This window comes from Pongo pygmaeus, chromosome 15 (assembly GCF_028885625.2).
Source record: "Pongo pygmaeus isolate AG05252 chromosome 15, NHGRI_mPonPyg2-v2.0_pri, whole genome shotgun sequence".
NCBI lineage: Eukaryota > Metazoa > Chordata > Mammalia > Primates > Hominidae > Pongo > Pongo pygmaeus.
In genome coordinates, this window is record NC_072388.2 from 49,539,138 (window position 1) to 49,558,202 (window position 19,065).

Sequence of the window (19,065 nt, forward strand, 5' to 3'; positions counted from 1 at the left end):
ATTAGGAAAACAAAATCTCATGTCTTACTGTAGAACGGCAAGGACCCTATGAGCCATGTCTGGGAATGTGGAGAGCTCTTAGGAAGAAACAGTGTACCCAATGTACTCAAGCACTTCCAGTTTCAACTGAAAGGGGCCCATGACATTATCATTTTCTCTTCTCAAAGAAACCACCCCTTTAGCTAAAAGGAAACCCGTATTAACACTCAATTCTAAGTACATGAGAATAATCCAACAGCTGCTCTTGAAGCTATAATGAATTGTCTTAAAATTAGATCTAATATAGAGGAAGACAATCCAAAACTAACAACATAGAAAAATAAATATTCTGAGTGAGTTAGTTACATCATTCTTTCCCTATTGTCTGGGACTGGACTCAAACTTCCCTTTAATGGTTTATTTCAATCTCAACAATATTAGATTTAAAAAAATTCCTACCTGTGCATGGAAAGCTGAGAAAGGGTGAAAAAGGTACATGGTGCTTATGTTGGTGGGATTGTATAATCGGGTAGCCACTTTGGAAAACAATTTGGCAGTTCCTCAAAAAATTAAACATAGAGTTACCTATATGACCTAGCAATTTCACTCCTAGCTGTACAATAAAGAGATATGAAAACATATGTCCACACAAAGACTTGTATGCAAATATTTATAACAGCATTATTTATAATAGACAAAAGGTAGAAACAACCCAAATGTCCACCAACTGATGAGTGGATAAGCACAATGTGGTATACCCATACAAAAAAATATTTTTCAGCCACCAAAACGAATGAAGTATTCATTGAGATAGCGCATGGATGAACCTTGAAAACACTATACTGAGTTAAAGAAGCCAGACACAAAATGCAACATATCGTTTGATTCATTTATATGAAATGTCCAGAATAGGCAAATGCATAGAGCCAGAAAGTAGGTTAGTGATTGCTTAGGGCAGGCGAAGGGAGGAATGGTGAGTGCTAATGGGTATAGGATTTCTTTGGGGGTGTGTGATAAAAATGTTCTGAAGTTATTGTAAATAATAGTGATAGATGCACAACTCTGTGAATATACTAAAATCACTGAGTCGTATACTTTAAAATAGTGAATTTATAGTGTGTGAATTTTATGTCTCAATAATGTTTTATTCAAAATAAAAGAAAACACAAGGGGGATGCATACTTTCTTTTCAAGATATCTAGGTCTTCAACACCCAACTGTCTTATTACCAGCAGTTTACCTTCACAACTGTGCAGCAGCTGAGAGGTGGTCAGTCTTATTCCCCATTCCCTGTTTTTCCAGAATAATTTTAGGTGGTCAAATTAATCTATCTCCAATCAAGATTTATTTTTCTGCTAGTGCAAATAACATTCAACTGTTGGTTTCTGATGTATTTGTACCATCAGCTTTGTCTTAACATTTATACAACATGACATAGGACATGTTCATTTATACAGTTTATCTGTACATTTCTTAGGTTACTTTTCAAAAGTCAGGTTTGTTGAGGTATAATTCATATTCAGTCAAATTCACCTGTGAGTTATATGCATTTTGGTGGATATTTATGGTAACCACCACCACCCTTGAGATGTTGACTATTCCCATCACTCTAAAATGTCTCTTCACACCCCTTTGTAGTCAACCTCCCCTCCCCACCTCCAGCCCCTGCTATCCCCTGATCTAATCTCTACCCTTAAGATACTTTTCATTTCCTGTTCTGTGTTCTCATGGTTCATCCTGAAATGAATCTCTACCAGCTGGGATCCTGATTTGTATCCCTACAGTGTCCAATGTGGTACCTGGTACCTAAAAGGTGCTCAGTAAATGGGTGCTGAATAAATGAATGAATATTTTGTTTTTCAGATTCTATCAAATCATATTGGAGACTTTGTTCTCTGATTTCTAGGATGTGCCGTTTGAAAGGGGCTATTTATGTTGGGAAAGGCCTTCTTGCAGAGTCTTATGCAACCTTTCAAAAAATGGGCCGTAGTGATTTCCAACTTCAGAGATTTTTGCTGAGCATTTCAAACATATCCCTAGACTTGGGGCTTACAACTTTGTTCATCCAGCAAGTAGATGGAAATATCCTCTCTCAACCTGAGCAAGTAGATGGAAATAGACTCTGGGACCACATGCAGCTGTTCTTCTCTCCTCCAACCTCTCCTCCCCATCTTTGATCCCTCCATCTCCCCTTGGCATGGCCCCAGAGTCCCATCCAGAGCTTCCCTGAACAAGTTCTGTGAGATTCCAGACCAAGTTTATGAAGAACTCCTGGGGTAGAATCGACATTTGCTAGAAGCTTTCTCATCATGCAGGGTGTGGCTGTGTGAAAACCCACCTGCTGCTGGCTCATCAATCAGGCTTGGATCCCATTGGTCCTTTCTGAGCTAATTCCTCTTCTATCTTGATGTGTGTGAATCAGAAACTGAACATTCCAGCCAGGTGTGGTGACAGAGACCTGTAATCCTAGCACTTTGGGAGGCCGAAGTGGGAGAATTGCTTGAGGCCAGGAGTTTGATAGCAGCCTGGGCAACATAGTGAGATCTCATCTCTATACACACAAGCGTGTGCGCACACACACACACTCGTGCGCACACCAGGCATAGTGGTGCATGCTTGTAGTCCCAGCTACTTGGGAGGCTGGAGTGGAAGGATTGCTTGAGTCCAGGAGTTCAAGTGAGTTCAAGTACAGTGAGCTATGATTGCACCACTGCACTCCAGCCTCAGTGACAGGGTAAGACCATGACAAGAAAGAAAGAAAGAAAGAGAAAGAAAGAAAGAAAGAAAGAAAGAAAGAAAGAAAGAAGGAAGGAAGGAAGGAAGGAAGGAAGGAAGGAAGGAAGGAAAGAAAGAAAGAAAGAGAAACAAAGAAAACAAACATTCCCAGAGAAAGTATAAGAGTATTAACAGGCAGTGAACAAAATACCCCTTTGCCCTGACAGTTCCATGAAATGAACTAGTCCTCAAAGAAAATTTCCCTTTCTTGAAAAGTGTGGGTATTTTCCCCCAGACCGTCTTACTATCTTCAAGCAGGTGGGTTTCCACGCACTTTCTGGTGCTGACAGCCCCCTGCTCTGCCCTCTGAACACAGACACTACAAAAAACCCATTTCACCTCTTAAGATTTGCACCTTGCCTCCAAGATGAAGCCTTGATGCTGGCATCTAAATGTATCCAAATAAAACCTAATTCCCTTTCTTCCTCCTTTGTCCCCACACATGCACGCCGTGGCTTCCCTAGAGCAGCTCTGGTAGACAGTTCCTGCTCCTAGGAGACAGCTGCACAATGTAAACCTGCACCAAGATGTAAACCTGTACCAAGGTCAAAGTTTCAAGGTGTGAACTCCTTGGTACAATGGTGAGGTTCTGCTACATGCTGCTACGTAAACAAAATACCGAAAAGGTCTTAATTTTTTGCTGCTTGGAGTAATTGTGTTCATAACCCCATGTGGACAGACAAATCATTAGTAAATCAAAGGGAGCCAAAGAAATTCTTTCTATAGTAAGGGTGACAGGGTTGGGGACTGTGAGGATGTTGGGGGTGGATGGGGAATTGAAGACAAGGAGGCTTCAGAAAAAGAGAAAAAGAAAAAAGTGGGGTCTAAGTAGAGGAAAGTTTATATTCTTCATGAAAATCAAAAGCTGTGGCTGTCAAACTTTTGTGTTAGTAGTACCATGGTGAAAACATATTTTACTGCGTTGTGCGCTCCTCACACCCGCACACACACACAGAATTATAATGGAAATCAATTTAAAATAAAATGTTGCATAGCTAGCTATAAGCGTAGGACATCTGTGTGTGTGTGTGTGTGGCCGCGAATAGCCTGACCCAGGCGGAGCGCACCCTCGGGCCGCGTCTCCCCCGCCGTACCAGCCTGCCTGACAGCCCGGAGGAGGAGGGCGGGCGCTATGCGGCCGGGGCGGGAAGGTCGCGGGCGGCTGCTCCGGGCTGCAGCTCCCTCGGCGGTGGCTGCGGCTCGGGACACGGCGCGGGATGGACGCGCAGGACTGCCAGGCGGCGGCAACGCCCGAGCCGCCCGGGCCCCCAGCCCGTGGCTGCGTGGCCGCCTGGTGGGACATGGTCGACCGCAACCTGCGGTGAGTACCGCCAGGTCCAACCCTGGCCGGGCCCCGACGGCTCAGGCTGCGCGGGGATGGGGCAGGGGGCCAGGGCGCGGCCGAGGCCGTAATCCCTTCTGCTGGCCCCGGCCCAAGGCCCAGCATTATGGCTCCCGGGGGACCTCGGCGGCCCCCTGCGAACTCTAGGGCTCTTTGGTTGCCCTTGGTATCCTCAGCCTCAATCCCAACCTGGACCAGTGAGACTCTCAGGTTTGGTATTTCAGGAAGTTATAACTTTTGGGGGCTTCCGAAATACAGATGCCAGGGAGACGGTTGAATTCCTATACCAGTCTCTATTATCTGACCATTTTGCTGACATACAAGATGGATCTGAATAACATTAGTAATAGTGACAATAGTAATATATGTTGTAATCTTGGACGGGGTCCTCTTAGGTCAAGGGCCTATCTGTGTAGGTGGAAAAGAATCAGAAAATCCCTGCCTAGTGCCCTGAGTGTGAACTCCCTGGCATGTATTTTAAGAACACATCTCCAGTATGATAAAGATGTACATAGTGTGTTGAAACCATAACTTGGCATTACCTGTGCCAAGTTCTTATGTTGTTTAAATCTGAAATGTATCAGTGGGTGTTTTGGTTTTTGTTTCTGTTTTCTTCCTCCCATGGATCCTCCGTTTAAACAGGAATCTTAAATTACCTGAAGCCAGATATTGGTTGGAGATCCTGGACCCAGGACACGTGGGTATTTCATTTAGTTTTGTTGGTGTGGGAAGGTATTGGCATTTTTACTTCCCTCTTTCTATTCCTTTTGTTTAATTTGTGCTGGTTAGAAAATATCCAAAAATTACATCCAGACACAGGAAACCTCACTTTGGAGTGCCCAGAGTGATGATGACAAACAGGGATCTTTTCTCTCTCTCTCTCTTTTTTTTTTTTTCTTTTTTGAGACAAAGGTTTCACTCTGTTGCCCAGGTTGGAGTGCAATGGCACAGTCTCGGCTCATTCCCAGGGCTCAAGCGATCCTCCCATCTCAGCCTCCCCAGTAGCTGGGACTACAGGCACCTGCCACCACACAGAGCTAATTTTTGTATTTTGTGTAGATACGGGTTTTCACTACATTGCCCAGGTTGGTCTCAAACTCCTGAAGCTCACAGGTTGCACCTGCCTTGGCACCCCAAAGTGTTGGGATTACAGGTGTGAGCCACTGCACCTGGCCTCTTTTCTCTTCCATTCCTTTTTATTCTCATTGCAGACAGCAGAGTGCTGGCAGTTCTACAGGCGCCCAGTCACCTAGAACCCATGCCTTCCAGCTCTGGGTTGGATCTGAACAACTGGCAGAATGTCCTGATTACACTTGTCAAACTGCATATTAACAGGACTTCAATCCCAGATGTGGTGATTCTGGGAACGTTGACATCTAATGTTTCTCACTTTGATGATCTCTGTGGAATTGATGGCTGATTATTTAACATTTATTTGGCAGTAAAGGGCATTTATTAGGCAGAGAATCAAAGTTGCACTTCACACTCATAGAGAATAACCCACTTTGTTGATAATGGAGTGGGAGATGGGGAGTTGGGGACCATCTATTACTTGCCTTACTAATTAGTGAAAAAAGTCTCAAGAGGTACTTCCTGAAAGAATAAAATACTAGCGTATGTCTTCATCTGAGCAGAAGATTATTGGCTACCATAAGATGTGCTGAGGCTGAGGCCCAGACCCATTTCCACTATCTCAAGTCCTCTTTGATTCTTGGAACCAGGTTCATTTAGGTGAGCAAAACTTCACGGAGGGCTTGCCATGCCCCTGGCCCTGATCATGGCACTGGAACTAGTGGGATGTGTTGTGAGACCCAAGAACATTTCATCATATTTTTTCAGTGGCTATTGTTTAATGCCTTGGGAATCTAGTTATTTATTTCACAAAAATTTTTATCGAATCCAGTTGCTCCTTAAGGTGGGTGGGCCAAGGAGAGTAAGTCTCCACCTTACACTGGTTTTCTTTAAATTAGAAAAATGAGGTCAGGCATCATGGCTCACACCTGTAATCCCAGCACTTTGGGAAGCCAAGGCAGGCAGATCATGAGGTCAGGAGATCGAGACCATCCTGGCTAACACAGTGAAACCCTGTCTCTACTAAAAATACAAAAAATTAGCCAGGCATGGTGGCACATGCCTGTAGTCCCAGCTACTCAGGAGGCTGAGGCAGGAGAATTGCTTGAACCTGGGAGGCGGAGGTTGGAGTGAGCCGAGATCGCACCACTGCACTCCAGCCTGGGTGACAGAGTGAGACTCCGTCTCAAAAAAAATAATAATAAAAAAAGAAAAATAGAAAACGTGCTCCAGAAGGAAGTTGGGGGAAACCAAAGGTTTATTTTCCTCCTCATTTCCCCCATTCCACCCCAAGTCATTACAATCCTAGATAGTGCTCAGAAAATGTGCAGGAGTAGGCTGATAAATGTGTTCATTCTTTCCACAGCGTTGGTTCTTTATTATCTATTGGACACTATTCTAGTCTTGGTAACACAGCAGTAAATAAAACAGACAAAATCCTTGCTCTGTGGAGCACACATTGATTCATTTGCAATTGTAAGTAAAAAAAAGAAAATGAAGTCCTTCCTCTTTCCTCTGAAGCTACCAATAAATGTTGCTTCCTTCTCCCTTACAAAATAAATGCACTTTCTTTCTATTTTCAACCTATGCGTCAACAAATGTTTAATGAGCTCAGCCCTGGGCTAGACAGAGGGAAATGTAAAGGAAGCATTCTATGCCATGTTGTTCTTTTTGTCTGTGGCCTGATAGAGTGGAGAAGACAGGGCTAATAATGGGAAAGCCATCAGAGAACAATTCAAGGCCAGCCAAGGCCCCATTATTATTTGTGGGAGGAAAGACAAGATAGGAGAGGTCACCATGGAATGATCTCTCCATGAGACTTTGACAAAAAAGAGATACTTCCATGGGTGTGAAGGAAGAGGGGATTTGGTTGGGAGGGTGTCTCCTGGTGCTTGGTGACAAACATATGTCGACTGAGTGAATTGGCACACAGGTTGAAGGTACCTGTCTTAATATTTGAAATAGTAAATGTAGTTAGATTTGAGCTTCCCAAAGTTGGTTTGCAGAAACCTCTGAGCATGAGTGATTCACCCTGTAGCAGCTCAGACTCCACCAGCTTTCATCAGTAAGAATCATCCAGTTAGGTTCTGAGTCCCCTGTGGGACGCTGTACGGTTACAGCTGCGGCTGATCAAAGGGCAAGTGAAAGAACACCAAAGCACCAAGGTGGCCGTTTGATGTGGCTGGCCGTTAGCGGGGATTGGGCTGAAACTGCATCCTCCACTCAAATAAGGTCTATTAGCCACTGGTGACTTTTGATCCCCTACTGATCTAGGGGAAGTCAAATTGACAACCCCTTAGTTAAAAGAAGCTGCTTTGCATTATTGATGCTCTGAGGATCTGGTCACTCTGTTCTCTTCCCGCAGTGCATCTCAGAGAAGTGCCTCGAGCTATTTGAGAGAAGGATTGTGTATGAATTATTCCTTAAAAACAGACACACATTTCCCTCTACTGCCTCTGCTTCCCAAGCAGACCTTCAAAACATAGCTTAGCGGGAAACTACCCTGCCTACCTTCAAAAGACAGCTTAGCGGGAGACTAACAGGCAGGGTGGAGGTGAGTGAGGGGAGCTTAGAGGGAAGCCAGCAGGAGCCAGCAGCTGGAAGGAGGCACAGTTCAGCCTTGGGTTCAGTTCTGTCCATTTGGGCTTGATCTGTGGCTCAAAGTGGCTTCTCTGGGTTTTGATTTCTTATCTCTAAAATCAGAACAACAATGTCCTCTCCTTCCTGCTGCCTTCATGGCAGGGGTGGTGGGGTGCTATTTTAAAGTATTATGAAACAATCATTTTCATTTCTTTCTTGCTGATTTTATGAGTAGGCAATTGCCAGTGTATGATGTATTCAAAAATCTATCCATTACCCTTAGCCCACATATCTTTTCCACTTCTTGCAGAACTGCTGGAAATTCATTAGAGATTCATTATCTTCTCTCTTCGTGCCTCTTCCAAACACATATAAGTGCTCTGATTTTTAAGTCATTAACACTTTAGGGGGAATTAATTTTTTTAGAGGTCTTTCTTTGATGACTTTGTTATCAGAGGGCTCCTGAGAATACAGGAGCAGTTAGGAGGAAAGAAGAAAGGACGGGACCCTGCTGAGAGGGCTAAGGTGCAGAAGGAGATCTTAAAACAAGATTGTCTAGAATTTTGCCAGAGGCCAGCCTTGTTCCTGGGGTTCATTTCTGCTTACATGGATGTCACCAAGACTGTGACATCCTGGAGATCATTATAAGACTATGGGATCAGACAGACCTGGGTATGTGTGGCTCTGCCATTCATTGACTTGTGACCTTGGAAAGATTACTTAACTTTCCAGTCTCATTTGCAAAGCAAAGGTAATAATTATCTTCCAAAAATGCCTCTGGTCTAGCATAGAAATCAGGGCAGGGGAGACAATTTATCAAAAATGCTTTCTAGCCCCTCAACCTTACCATTTGATTATATTAAACAGTTTTAACAATGACCTCTTACAACATGGAAAGGGACTAGTTACTTAATGGATAATGTGGGCAAAAACTGGAAGCAGGAGGTGGTGACATTGACCTCCTGTATCCCTCATCTCTCTAAGACCCTCACAAGAGAGGTGGCTTGAGACAGAAGTGTCCTCAGTGACCCCTCATGGACAAATTGTCACTTGTGTGCTGACAGCTCCTGATTGGGTGGTTTGCGTCACAGGGAACAATAGCGTAAGCAAGATGTGCATGCGCCCATCCCACTCCCTGACCAGGCTCCAGCCCTGTGCCTCATGGGTCCCTCTCTTCCAGGGATCTCATCTCAGAAGCGGGGTCTTCTAACACTGGCTCATTTCTTCCTAAGATACATACAGAATATAGAGGATCTAGAGATTATTCCCTCACTGCCTGAGACTAATGATAAGAATAGCTAACACATATAGTGCAGAATTGTGATATAATTAAAAACTGCGGCAACTGTTAAACTGTCTGAATCCTGTTTACTGGTGACTTTGGGGTCCAGCCTCAGCCTTCTATGGGGCTACAGTAAGGGACCAAATCTGGCTGTGGTGCGAACATATCCCCTCCCCTCCTGTCCCTGCCATGTCCTGGCTTTTTCAGCTACTGGTTGGGGCCCTGCCTTATTACTCTCCTTACCTGGTTTCCCCTTAGTCCCAGTCTTGACCTGCCCTTTAGATAATTCCATGTCATTGTGTAAAAGATTTTGCTTAAATGCCAACTGACCCGGAATTCCCAGTGTTAGTCTCTGAAATTTGGGGGCAGATCACCTGAGGTCAGGAGTTCGAGACCAGCCTGGCCAACATGGTGAAACCCTGTCTCTACTAAAAATACAAAAATTAGCCAGGCCTGATGGTGGGTGCCTGTAATGCCAGCTACTCGGGAGGCTCAGGCAGGAGAATTGCTTGAACTCGGGAGGCAGAGGTTGCAGTGAGCTGAGAACATGCCATTGCACTCCAGCCTGGGCAACAAGAGCAGAACTCCATCCAAAAAAAAAAAAAAAAAAAACAAACAAACAAAGAAAAAGAAAAAAACAAACCAAGACAAATGGATTAATTTAGAAAACCTTGTGTGTTTCTCAATATCTTGCAGATCTTTTCCACACTCCTGTTCAATGCTTGGAAGAAAAATTGCTGCTCTGTATGACAGCTTTACTAGTAAATCCTTAAAAGAACACCTTTTCCTTCCTCTGATAGACATGCTAATTTATTTTAATTTTTGTAAGTATGGACCTTCCATAAATTTCCCTATATAATTTTTCCCAAATAAAGACCTCAGTACCCTTAAAGTTGTGACATAGTGAAAAGACATGTCAGCTATAAAATTGTGGTTAGACTGAAATGGTCTGAAACTTATTTAATATTGACTTTGAAGTCTAGCAGGAATCCTTGCAAACTGTTGGGAGTAAAGAGAGATGCATGGCCTTGTGGGTGGGGGTTCCATTCACAGTCCTTCTAGTTCTTACCTGCTTGCCTCCTGGTGTGTGTGAATTCTGGACATTTCTTGCCTTTTGGCTGATGATTAGGTTTCACTGAAGTAGCAGAATACTTATTATTTTCTTCTAGGCCTTTTTACCTTCTTAGGGGAATGGTCTCCGCTGCTTTTAACAAGCTGGAGACAAGGATAAGGATTGAATAAGTCTTTTTCTCTATTATGAGCCATCACACTGATGCTATTTTAAAATCTAGCTTTTAGGTTTTTGTTTTTTGCCCCTCTTCTGCAGGCTAGTCCTAGCTGATAAAATAAAATACTCTGCTAGGAGTTTAGTGTAGTAGCTTGCAACTTAGAAGCCTGTTAACCTATGTAGGCTAATTCCTTTCTTTGATTGTGATTAAAAGGCATGGAATTTGATTCTTGAAGTTGATAATGATTTTTACTTTCCAGTCAAAGCCCCATTTCTTGTGGATTTAAAGAAACCAGAGTTAAAGATTCCTCACACAGTGAACTTCTACCTGAGAGTTGAACCCGGGGTGATGCTAGGGATCTGGTGAGTGCACGGATGGGACACTGGGTTGCTTGATGGGGCAGGTGTTCCTGTTAGGACGCAGAGGAGCAGTGCTGTGTTACCTGCCCATGGAGAGGTCGGTGCTCCTGGAGGTACCTGGAGGCTGCTTCCTACACCTTCCTCTTCTGTTGATTTGCTTGATTTTGCTTTCTAAGAATTTTGCTTTGGAGTATAGACTTTTAGGTGTTGCCCTTGGCTTCTGGCCTCACCCATCCCTTCTGCCTTATTCCATACCACCCTTGCCGTCATGCCCTCAACTCCAGACACACTGCCCTCCCAGGACATGCTCTGCCCTCAAGGCTTCCTTCTATTTCTCAGCTCCCTGCCTTCCCTCTTCTTGCCTTGCTAACTGTCTACTCATCTATTGGATCTTACTTTAATTGGTAATTTTCAGGAAAGCCTTTCCTTACTGCCCATTTTAGGTATGTGCTGTCATGGCCATCTGTGCTTGTCCCTTTTGACAATTATTCCCATTGTCATGAAATAAGTGTTTGTGTGATGATTTGGTTAATATTTGTCTTCCTTACAAGACTACAGCTTCAGCAGGTGATAGACTTTGTTGGTGGGTTTTCATTGCTTTGCACAATGTTTGGCGCAAAAAGGGCATTCAGTAAATATGTCAGATGAGGCCATGAACATTCTATTGTCTTACAATGTTAACCTTAACATTTCTTCTGTTTAGTTGTAATACTCATTCTTGGCTGCCAAGTTTCCAGTGACCTGTTTTCTATTTCATCTCCCTGAGTTCAAACCTTTGATCATAAAATGTTTAGGAACCAACCCATAACTTCTTCCTACTCTGCAGGGTACAATTCACCCATATTGTTGGAATTTAGAAATCTTTTTATTCTTTGCTTTTGCCCCACCGGTCCTTGGTTTGGTGAGTCAGCTATCTCATCAAGATCAGCTCATCCAGCAGGCAGCAGTGCCTATATTCGGAGTACAGATATATCTGTACTCATCATCCCTGGGGATGATGGCAGACTTTCTGCCCTTAAATGATGGAGAGGACAGAAGATTTGTCACGCTTAGCCAGTTCTCCACATCCCATGGTGACATGTCATATGGCAGTGTTTGCATTTGCAGCATTCACTGGTTTAACAAAGTGAAGAAACTGGAACTCACACAGATGTTTAAAATCACAAGGTTACTTGGTTTCTGGAGCAAAATATTTTAGTGTTTTAGTTCTTTTCTCTTACATAAACTGGTTTCTCTTTAAATTATTTCCTACTTGTCTCTTCAGCTGAACTCATGGCAGATGGCAAATATCTATTATCTTTTACTTGTTTCCCTTTTCAAAAAAACAATTTCAATGGGCTGTATCTAAGAACTGCAGTCTTGGAAAATTAACAGGTGCAGAAGTCAGAAGAACTAAAACAGTAAGTTGTTAAAAGGCATTGTCTCTGTGCATGGGGACATGGGGTAGGGCAGTAGTCGTTCTCATCATAAGACTTTTTGTGGTGTTAGATTTTTATTTTTACCATGTGCATATATTACTCAGATAAAAAATTAAAATATATGTATATATATCATAAGGAGAGTTTCAGCCTTTGGAAAAGATGGAGAATTCCTCTTTCTACATTTGTTTAAACCTCCCTTGCTCTTCAGGCACACAGTCCCCAGCTGCCGGGGGGAAGATGCCAAGGGGAAGGACCGTTGCTGGTATGAAGCAGCCCTTCGCGATGGGAACCCAATTATTGTTTATCTTCATGGCAGTGCAGAACACAGGTCAGTGGCTCTGCTTACATATTTTTTTTTTCAAGAGATTGAGAGCATTTCAGCCCCATGGGGAAATGAAGAAGGACAGGGCTCTGTTTTTAACTCTGTAGGCATGCCTTCACATATTTCTTCTCCTTTGTTGAAATCTGAGGATGTTCTGGCAATAAGCTTCACTTAAAAAGATTATTCTATATATAGAATAATGTGGATCCCTAAGTGAGAAGGAGAAAAGAATAACTCTTCCAAAAGTTGCATATTGATTTCAAAGAAAGTGATGATTTCTTTGCTCCCGAAGAGTGTCTGGAATGATGGATTGAACCCATGAATGACAGGAAATGGAATAGGAACGCATTATGGGGGAAAGGAAGAGCCATTTCCAGATCAGAGATTTTTCAGAACACTACAGTGGAGAGTCCTTTATTTAGCTTTAATGTTATTAGCTGAAAATATGACTCCTTAAGAGAGGTCACATGGAATTCTGACCACAGGTACTGGGGACCGTCTGACTAATTCTAGAATATTCACACCTCAGCCCATTCTCTGTAGTCCCAACCTCGCTTTGTAACAAAGAACGTCTCCCAGGAGTCTGGCTCCCCTTCAATGTGCTGTCAGAGCCTTTTTGGGCCTGTATAATTATGTTGGGTGATGATCATCAGCTGTGACTGTGCCCCTTCAGCTTGGGGTAGGGGCGATGTGCCTTGGAAACACACAGATCTCCACCATCTTGGGAGGAGCACCTGCCTGTGACTCCCTTCCTAACCTGTCATTTTCTGGCAGGTGACTCGCCTTTCTCAAGACTCGCCTTTTCTCAAGGGGCTTTTTTGATATGTGCATTTTAAAGCCACATTCGTTGAAATTTCCTGTGAAACCTAGCATTTTTTTTTTCATTTCCCCTTCTCCTAGTTATTTATTCCTCCAATCTGAAAGAGAAAGGCATGAAATCAGATACCCACAGCACGAGAGTGATTTTTATTGAATTTGTTATCATCGTTCCTAATTCTTGCTTTTTTTTTTTTTTTTAAACTTCCTTCACAGGGCAGCTTCTCACAGACTGAAGCTGGTAAAGGTATGTCTGAAGAGGCCTCAAAGCACCCATTTCATAAGTCTGTTTGATATGTCATAAGATTTTCCTCAGGCCCTCCGCGTGGTTGTCTTTTGAGAGGTCTCCAGGGTACTGGTCAGGGTGGGTTGTGGTGTCTGGGGCTCAAAGTCCCACCGGTGGATTTCTGCTCCTACACTGATCAAAACAGAACCGAGCTTCTCTAGGTCCCAAAGTACCTTCGTGAACTTAATAACCTCATTGCCAAGTGGAGGTGAAGACATTTTTATTTGCTGTCTCTGAGGGCTGGGGGATGGGTTGAGAGAGTTTTTGTTGTTGTTGTTGTTTTTTGAGATTCTGTTGCCCAGGCTGGAGTGCAGTGGCACGATCTCCATTTACTGCAACCTCCATCTCCCAGGCTCAAGCGATTCTCCTGCCTCAGCCTCCCGAGAAGCTGGGATTACAGGCGCCAACCACCATGCCCGGCTAATTTTGTATTTTTTGGTAAAGACAGGGTTTCACCATGTTGGCCAGGCTGGTCTCGAACTCGTGATCTCAGGTGATCCACCCACCTCCGCCTCCCAAAGTGCTGGGATTACAGGCACAAGCAACCTCACCCGGCTGACATTTTTATTTGCTTTCTCTGAGTGCTGGGGGATGGGTTGAGAGAGTATCATTAAGGTGCAAAATGGTCACTCCTTTTAAAAGAACCAACCTTTTTAGTTTCTAGTGGTTATACGCTAAAGACAGAATGTCTGCATTTTTTTTTTTTTTGAGACGGAGTCTCGCTCTGTTGCCCAGGCTGGAGTGCAGTGGCCCGATCTCGGCTCACTGCAAGCTCCGCCTCCTGGGTTCACACCATTCTCCTGCCTCAGCCTCCCGAGTAGCTGGGATTACAGGCACCCGCCACCACGTCCGGCTAATTTTGTTTTTGTATTTTTAGTAGAGATGGGGTTTCACCGTGTTAGCCAGGATGGTCTCGATCTCCTGACCTCGTGATCTGCCCGCCTCGGCCTCCCAAAGTGCTGGGATTACAGGCATGAGCCACCGCGCCCGGCCAGAATGTCTGCTTTTAAAAGTCATTCAAGGCTGGGTGCAGTGGTTCACGCTTGCAATACCAACACTTTGGAAGGCTGAGACCGGGAGTTCAAGACCAGGGTCTCAACTTAATGAGACCCTGTCTCTACAAATAATTTTAAAATTAGCTGGATGTGGTGGTACTTGCCTGCAATTCCAGCTACTCAGGAGGCTGAGGCGAGAGGATTGCTTGAGTCTGGGAGTTTGAGGCTGCAATAAGCTAGGATTGTGCCACCACACTGCAGCCTGAACGACAGAGTGAGGAGACCCTGACTCAAAAAAAAAAAAAAAAAAAAAAAAAAGTCATTGAAACCCTGGCTTCAGCCCATGTAAGGCTTTGTAGAGTAGCATGGTGGCCACACTTGCTCTCTTCACTCCCTGCTGCATGACTCTGGTTTGTTGGGACAGCCCCTGTGTTTCCAGGTATGCAGAAGATGGCAGGCTTTCCACGTAGCCATATCTGCCTCAGAACTGGTGGAACAAGCTGCCTGTTTATCCTCTTCCACCCTCTGGTTAGGTAATCTCTGCTGCAGGTGACCGGCTGTTGACCACAGGGACTTGGTCTCTCCTCCCACATGTTGGCTCCCACCTCGGAGTTCTTTCCTGATCAAACAATATCAGTGGGGCCCAGAATCCTGGCAGTACCAGTATCTCCAGTGCTTTCTTCATCCTCTCTCCCCTGTGCAGACAGGAAGCTCCTCTCCTGTCCCCTCCCCTCATCCCCTCATCACTGCCTTCTCAGAGCCAATGCTTGTAGAGTGGCAGAGGGCTGGGTGCAGTGTTGCCCAGGAGTACCATGTTTATTCATTTTTAGGTTTGCTTTCCCCTCTGCACCCTGCCCTTTGCATTCCCCACGTGGAACGTGGTAAAGCTAATGTCTGTGAGAATGTGCGTGCTTTTCCCCTCCCACTCAGAGCTGTCTCAATGTTCCCAGAAAGAAGAGCTGTAGGTGTGAAATGCAGCCAGGTGATCCTTGTAGTAGTTAGGATGGGTGGGGAAGGAGAGTGGCTGGTATGGCAGGACTTTGCCCCCAGGCAGATTGTGGGCATCAAGTGCCAGCGTCATCATTGTCCAACAGGACCAAACTTCCTTAGCCCTCCCTTTCCTCCTCTGGATAGGTGATTTTTTAAAAACAATAAATTTTCATTATTAAATTTTTATTCATTCATGTATTCATCACTGCAACAGACTAATACAGCTATTTTCATTTATTTGCATTCCCACCTAGTTTTTACTTCTCCTTATAAAAGGCTTTTGTTACTATGATTGTATCTATATATACTTTTATGTTGTGCTCTTTTACTTCACACTATTTTATAGACATTCTTCCATGTTTTCACAGTCATAATAGTTAGCCAGTTTAAAGGCTGTATCATTCTCCATTATATTTATAAGCAATTGTTTACTTAACTATTCCACTGCTGTTGGATATAAGATTTTTTCTCCCTGCATTTTCTTTAACTAATATTGTTTCAGAAAACTATAAGCATCTAGATTTTTCTTTTTTCATATCTTTTTCCTAGAAATGAATTCTTAGGAGTAGGGTTTGTTGCTGTTGTGGTTCTTGGGTCGTATTGCCTAGTGGTCCTTCAACACGTGCTGCAACACACATGCATATTCCCATTTTCCTGGATGCTTAGCCGCCATGTGTCTTGGCTAACTTTCTTGGAGGGAATGTAACAGATATGTAAAAGGTATATTTAGCTCCTCGTTATTAGTTTAATTTGTATTTACAAGTTCCTAATGAGGTTTTGCCACCCGGATATAAAATGCAGTGGGAGGAAGCACAGTATTTGGACAGAGGCAGACCCAAGAGTGAATCTTGGTTCTAGTTCTAGCTAGTTGGGTGATCTTAAATAAGTTACTTAAGCTCCGCAAGGCTCAGTTTATCTGTAAAATGGGGATAATATCTACTTTACAGTACAGTTGTGAGGATTAAATAAAGTTTCAAAAGTGCCTGCACAGTAAAATTTTGTCCTTTTTTATCTCTCTTTTCTTTATCTATGATTGTATTTCTTCTTCTTTTTTTTTTTTTTTTTTTTGAGACAGAGTCTCTGTCACCCAGGCTGGAGTGCAGTGGTGTGATCTTGGTTGCTCACTGCAACCTTAGCCTCCTAGGTTCAAGTGATTCTCCTGCCTCAGCCTCCTGAGTCCTGGGATTACAGGTGTGCACCACCACACCCAACAATCATTGTATTTCATTTCATGAAAAATTATGTTTTCATAGTCTCTCCTTCTTTACCTACTAGAAGCTTGGCAGTGGTCTCATATATTAGAGTGATCTCTTTATTTTTTATTGAAATTAACTCTTTATTCATATTTAATATAAATAGCTTCCCCTTTTTGATTGCTTCTACTACAAATCTGTGTAGAGTTCTTATTCTCAAGGAATTTTTAAAAAAGAGACATTTATAGACCTAAAGGAGACTATTGCTGTTTCTCACTTTTCAGAATAATATTTACATATGTAAATGTTAAATAACTTGGCCAAGGTCACACAGCAGGTAAGTGGCAGAGCCAGCGTGAGACCCCGGGTGTCTGACCCTGCTCAGCCTTCCCGCTCTCCGTCTCTCCCACTGAGCGTCGGCTTCTCAAGTTGGAAGTCAAACACCAGATTTCAAAAATACATCTTTCCCCACCTGTTAAACTTGTGTGTATGCTTTGAACATACAGATACCTAGAGCATCCTAACTTCAGAGAGTTTCTGACAGTGCAACAAACTTTCTTTTTAATCTTCATCTAATATAAAATAATAGCTGTTTTTCTAGGTTCTGCAGTTAAAAAATAAATACTAATGAACAAGTTAAAATTACCTTTGAAAGAGCCCTCCTTGTGAAGTGATATGGATGGTTATAGGGAGGAGAAGCCTTTTCTGTTTACATCTTCTAATTAAAGTGATAACAGCTCCTTTGTTACCTAGGTGCTGAGTGATGGTGGCTTTCATGTCTTGTCTGTTGACTACAGAGGTATGTGTTAAGAACGGTGTACAAAGATTTTTCAGTAAGCAAGGGGCCTCTGATGACCCCTCATTTTGAAGGCAGTGATACTGTGTTTGCCTTTTCTTGCTGCCAGGATTTGGGGACTCTACGGGTAAGCCCACAGAGGAGGGACTAACTACGGACGCCATTAGTGTCTATGAGTGGACCAGGGCAAGAAGTGGCATCACTCCCGTGTGTCTCTGGGGCCACTCTCTGGGTACAGGGTAAGTGAGATCTGCAGATGTGTCCTTAGGCAGGTCCTTGAGGCTTTAGTGTCCTATCAAAGGCAGCAGCCAGTAGTGGAAGGAGCACTGAGCCAGAAGACAGGGACTCTTTGCTGATCATTTTCATACTCTAGAAGTGGCTGAAGATCTTGCCATCTTACCATGCTATTTGTAAAACAACAGATGGTCCCTTCAGCTCTACGGTTATCTATTACATTGAAGTCCAAGTCTTTCTGAGGGTTTTAAAGAAAAGGATCCTTGGCCAGGCAGGGTGGCTCACACCTGTAATTCTAGCACTTTGGGAGGCTGAGGTGGGCCGATCACTTGAGGCCAGGAGTTCGAGACTAGCCTGGCCAACATGGCCAAACCCCGTCTTTACTAAAAATACCAAAAATTAGCTGGGCTTGGTGATACGTGCCTGTAATCCCAGCTACTCAGGAAGCTGAGGCAGGAGAATCACTTGAGCCCAGGGAGGTAGAGGTTGCAGTGAACCGAGATTGTACCACTGCACTCCAGCCTGGGTGACAGAGTGAGGCTCTGTCTCCAAAAAAAAAAAGAAAGAAAGAAAAGAAAATGACCTTTAATGTAGGGCCTGTGGAACCCTTTGAAATAGTGTGCAAATTTTGTGTCTATATGCATTTTTCTAACCAGAGAGCCCAGAACTTTTATCAGATGCTCATATCAGAAGTTGCATTTTGTACTGTTAAGTTATTGCTTAACATATGTACTAATTTTCATTGCTTTACAGAGTTGCAACAAATGCTGCAAAAGTGCTAGAAGAAAAAGGTAATATAAAATGCTTAAGTGGTATAATTTCCCATCTTCAGATGGGAAAGTAAAAACAGTCAAGAGACTATTGAGTACACTTTGAACATACAGACACCAAAAGCATCCCAACTTTAAATGGTTTCTGGCAGTGCAACAGGCTTTCTTTTTTATCTCCATTTAATGTAAAATAATAGCTGTTTTTTCAGGTTCTGCAGTTAAAAATAAATATGAAGGAACAAGTTAAAATCACCTTTGAAAGAGTCCTCCTTGGCTGGTGTGGTGGCTCACGCCTGTAATCCCAGCACTTTGGGAGGCTGAGGCGGGCGGATCATGAGGTCAGGAGTTCGAGACCAGCCTGGCCAAGATGGTGAAACCCTGTCTCTACTAAAAATACAAAAATTTGCCAGGCACAGTGGTGGGTGCCTGTAATCCCAGCTACTTGGGAGGTTGAGGCAGGAGAATTGCTTGAACCCAGGAGGCGGTGGAGGTTGCAGTTAGCCGAGGTTGCCACTGCATTCTAGCCTGGGCAACAGAGCAAGAGTCTGTCTCAAAAAAAAAAAAAAAAAAAAGAGTTCTCCTAGTGATATCATATTAATTTAAATTACAGGATAAAAAAATACTG

At 43.5% G+C, this 19,065-nt stretch overlaps 1 protein-coding gene across 1 annotated transcript in view; it reads left to right on the forward strand.

Annotated features, from left to right (window-relative positions):
• The first annotated feature begins 3,962 nt into the window (after window positions 1-3,962).
• ABHD12B (abhydrolase domain containing 12B) overlaps window positions 3,963-19,065 on the forward strand; it is a 29,535-nt gene continuing 14,432 nt past the window's right edge. The window contains exons 1-8 of the mRNA XM_054447982.2: window positions 3,963-4,075; window positions 9,726-9,853; window positions 10,518-10,620; window positions 12,247-12,366; window positions 13,393-13,423; window positions 17,394-17,439; window positions 17,546-17,675; window positions 18,424-18,461. Of these exons, the coding sequence (XP_054303957.2) occupies window positions 3,972-4,075; window positions 9,726-9,853; window positions 10,518-10,620; window positions 12,247-12,366; window positions 13,393-13,423; window positions 17,394-17,439; window positions 17,546-17,675; window positions 18,424-18,461 (700 nt within the window). The 5' untranslated portion in view covers window positions 3,963-3,971. The remainder of the gene's footprint in view (window positions 4,076-9,725; window positions 9,854-10,517; window positions 10,621-12,246; window positions 12,367-13,392; window positions 13,424-17,393; window positions 17,440-17,545; window positions 17,676-18,423; window positions 18,462-19,065) is intronic.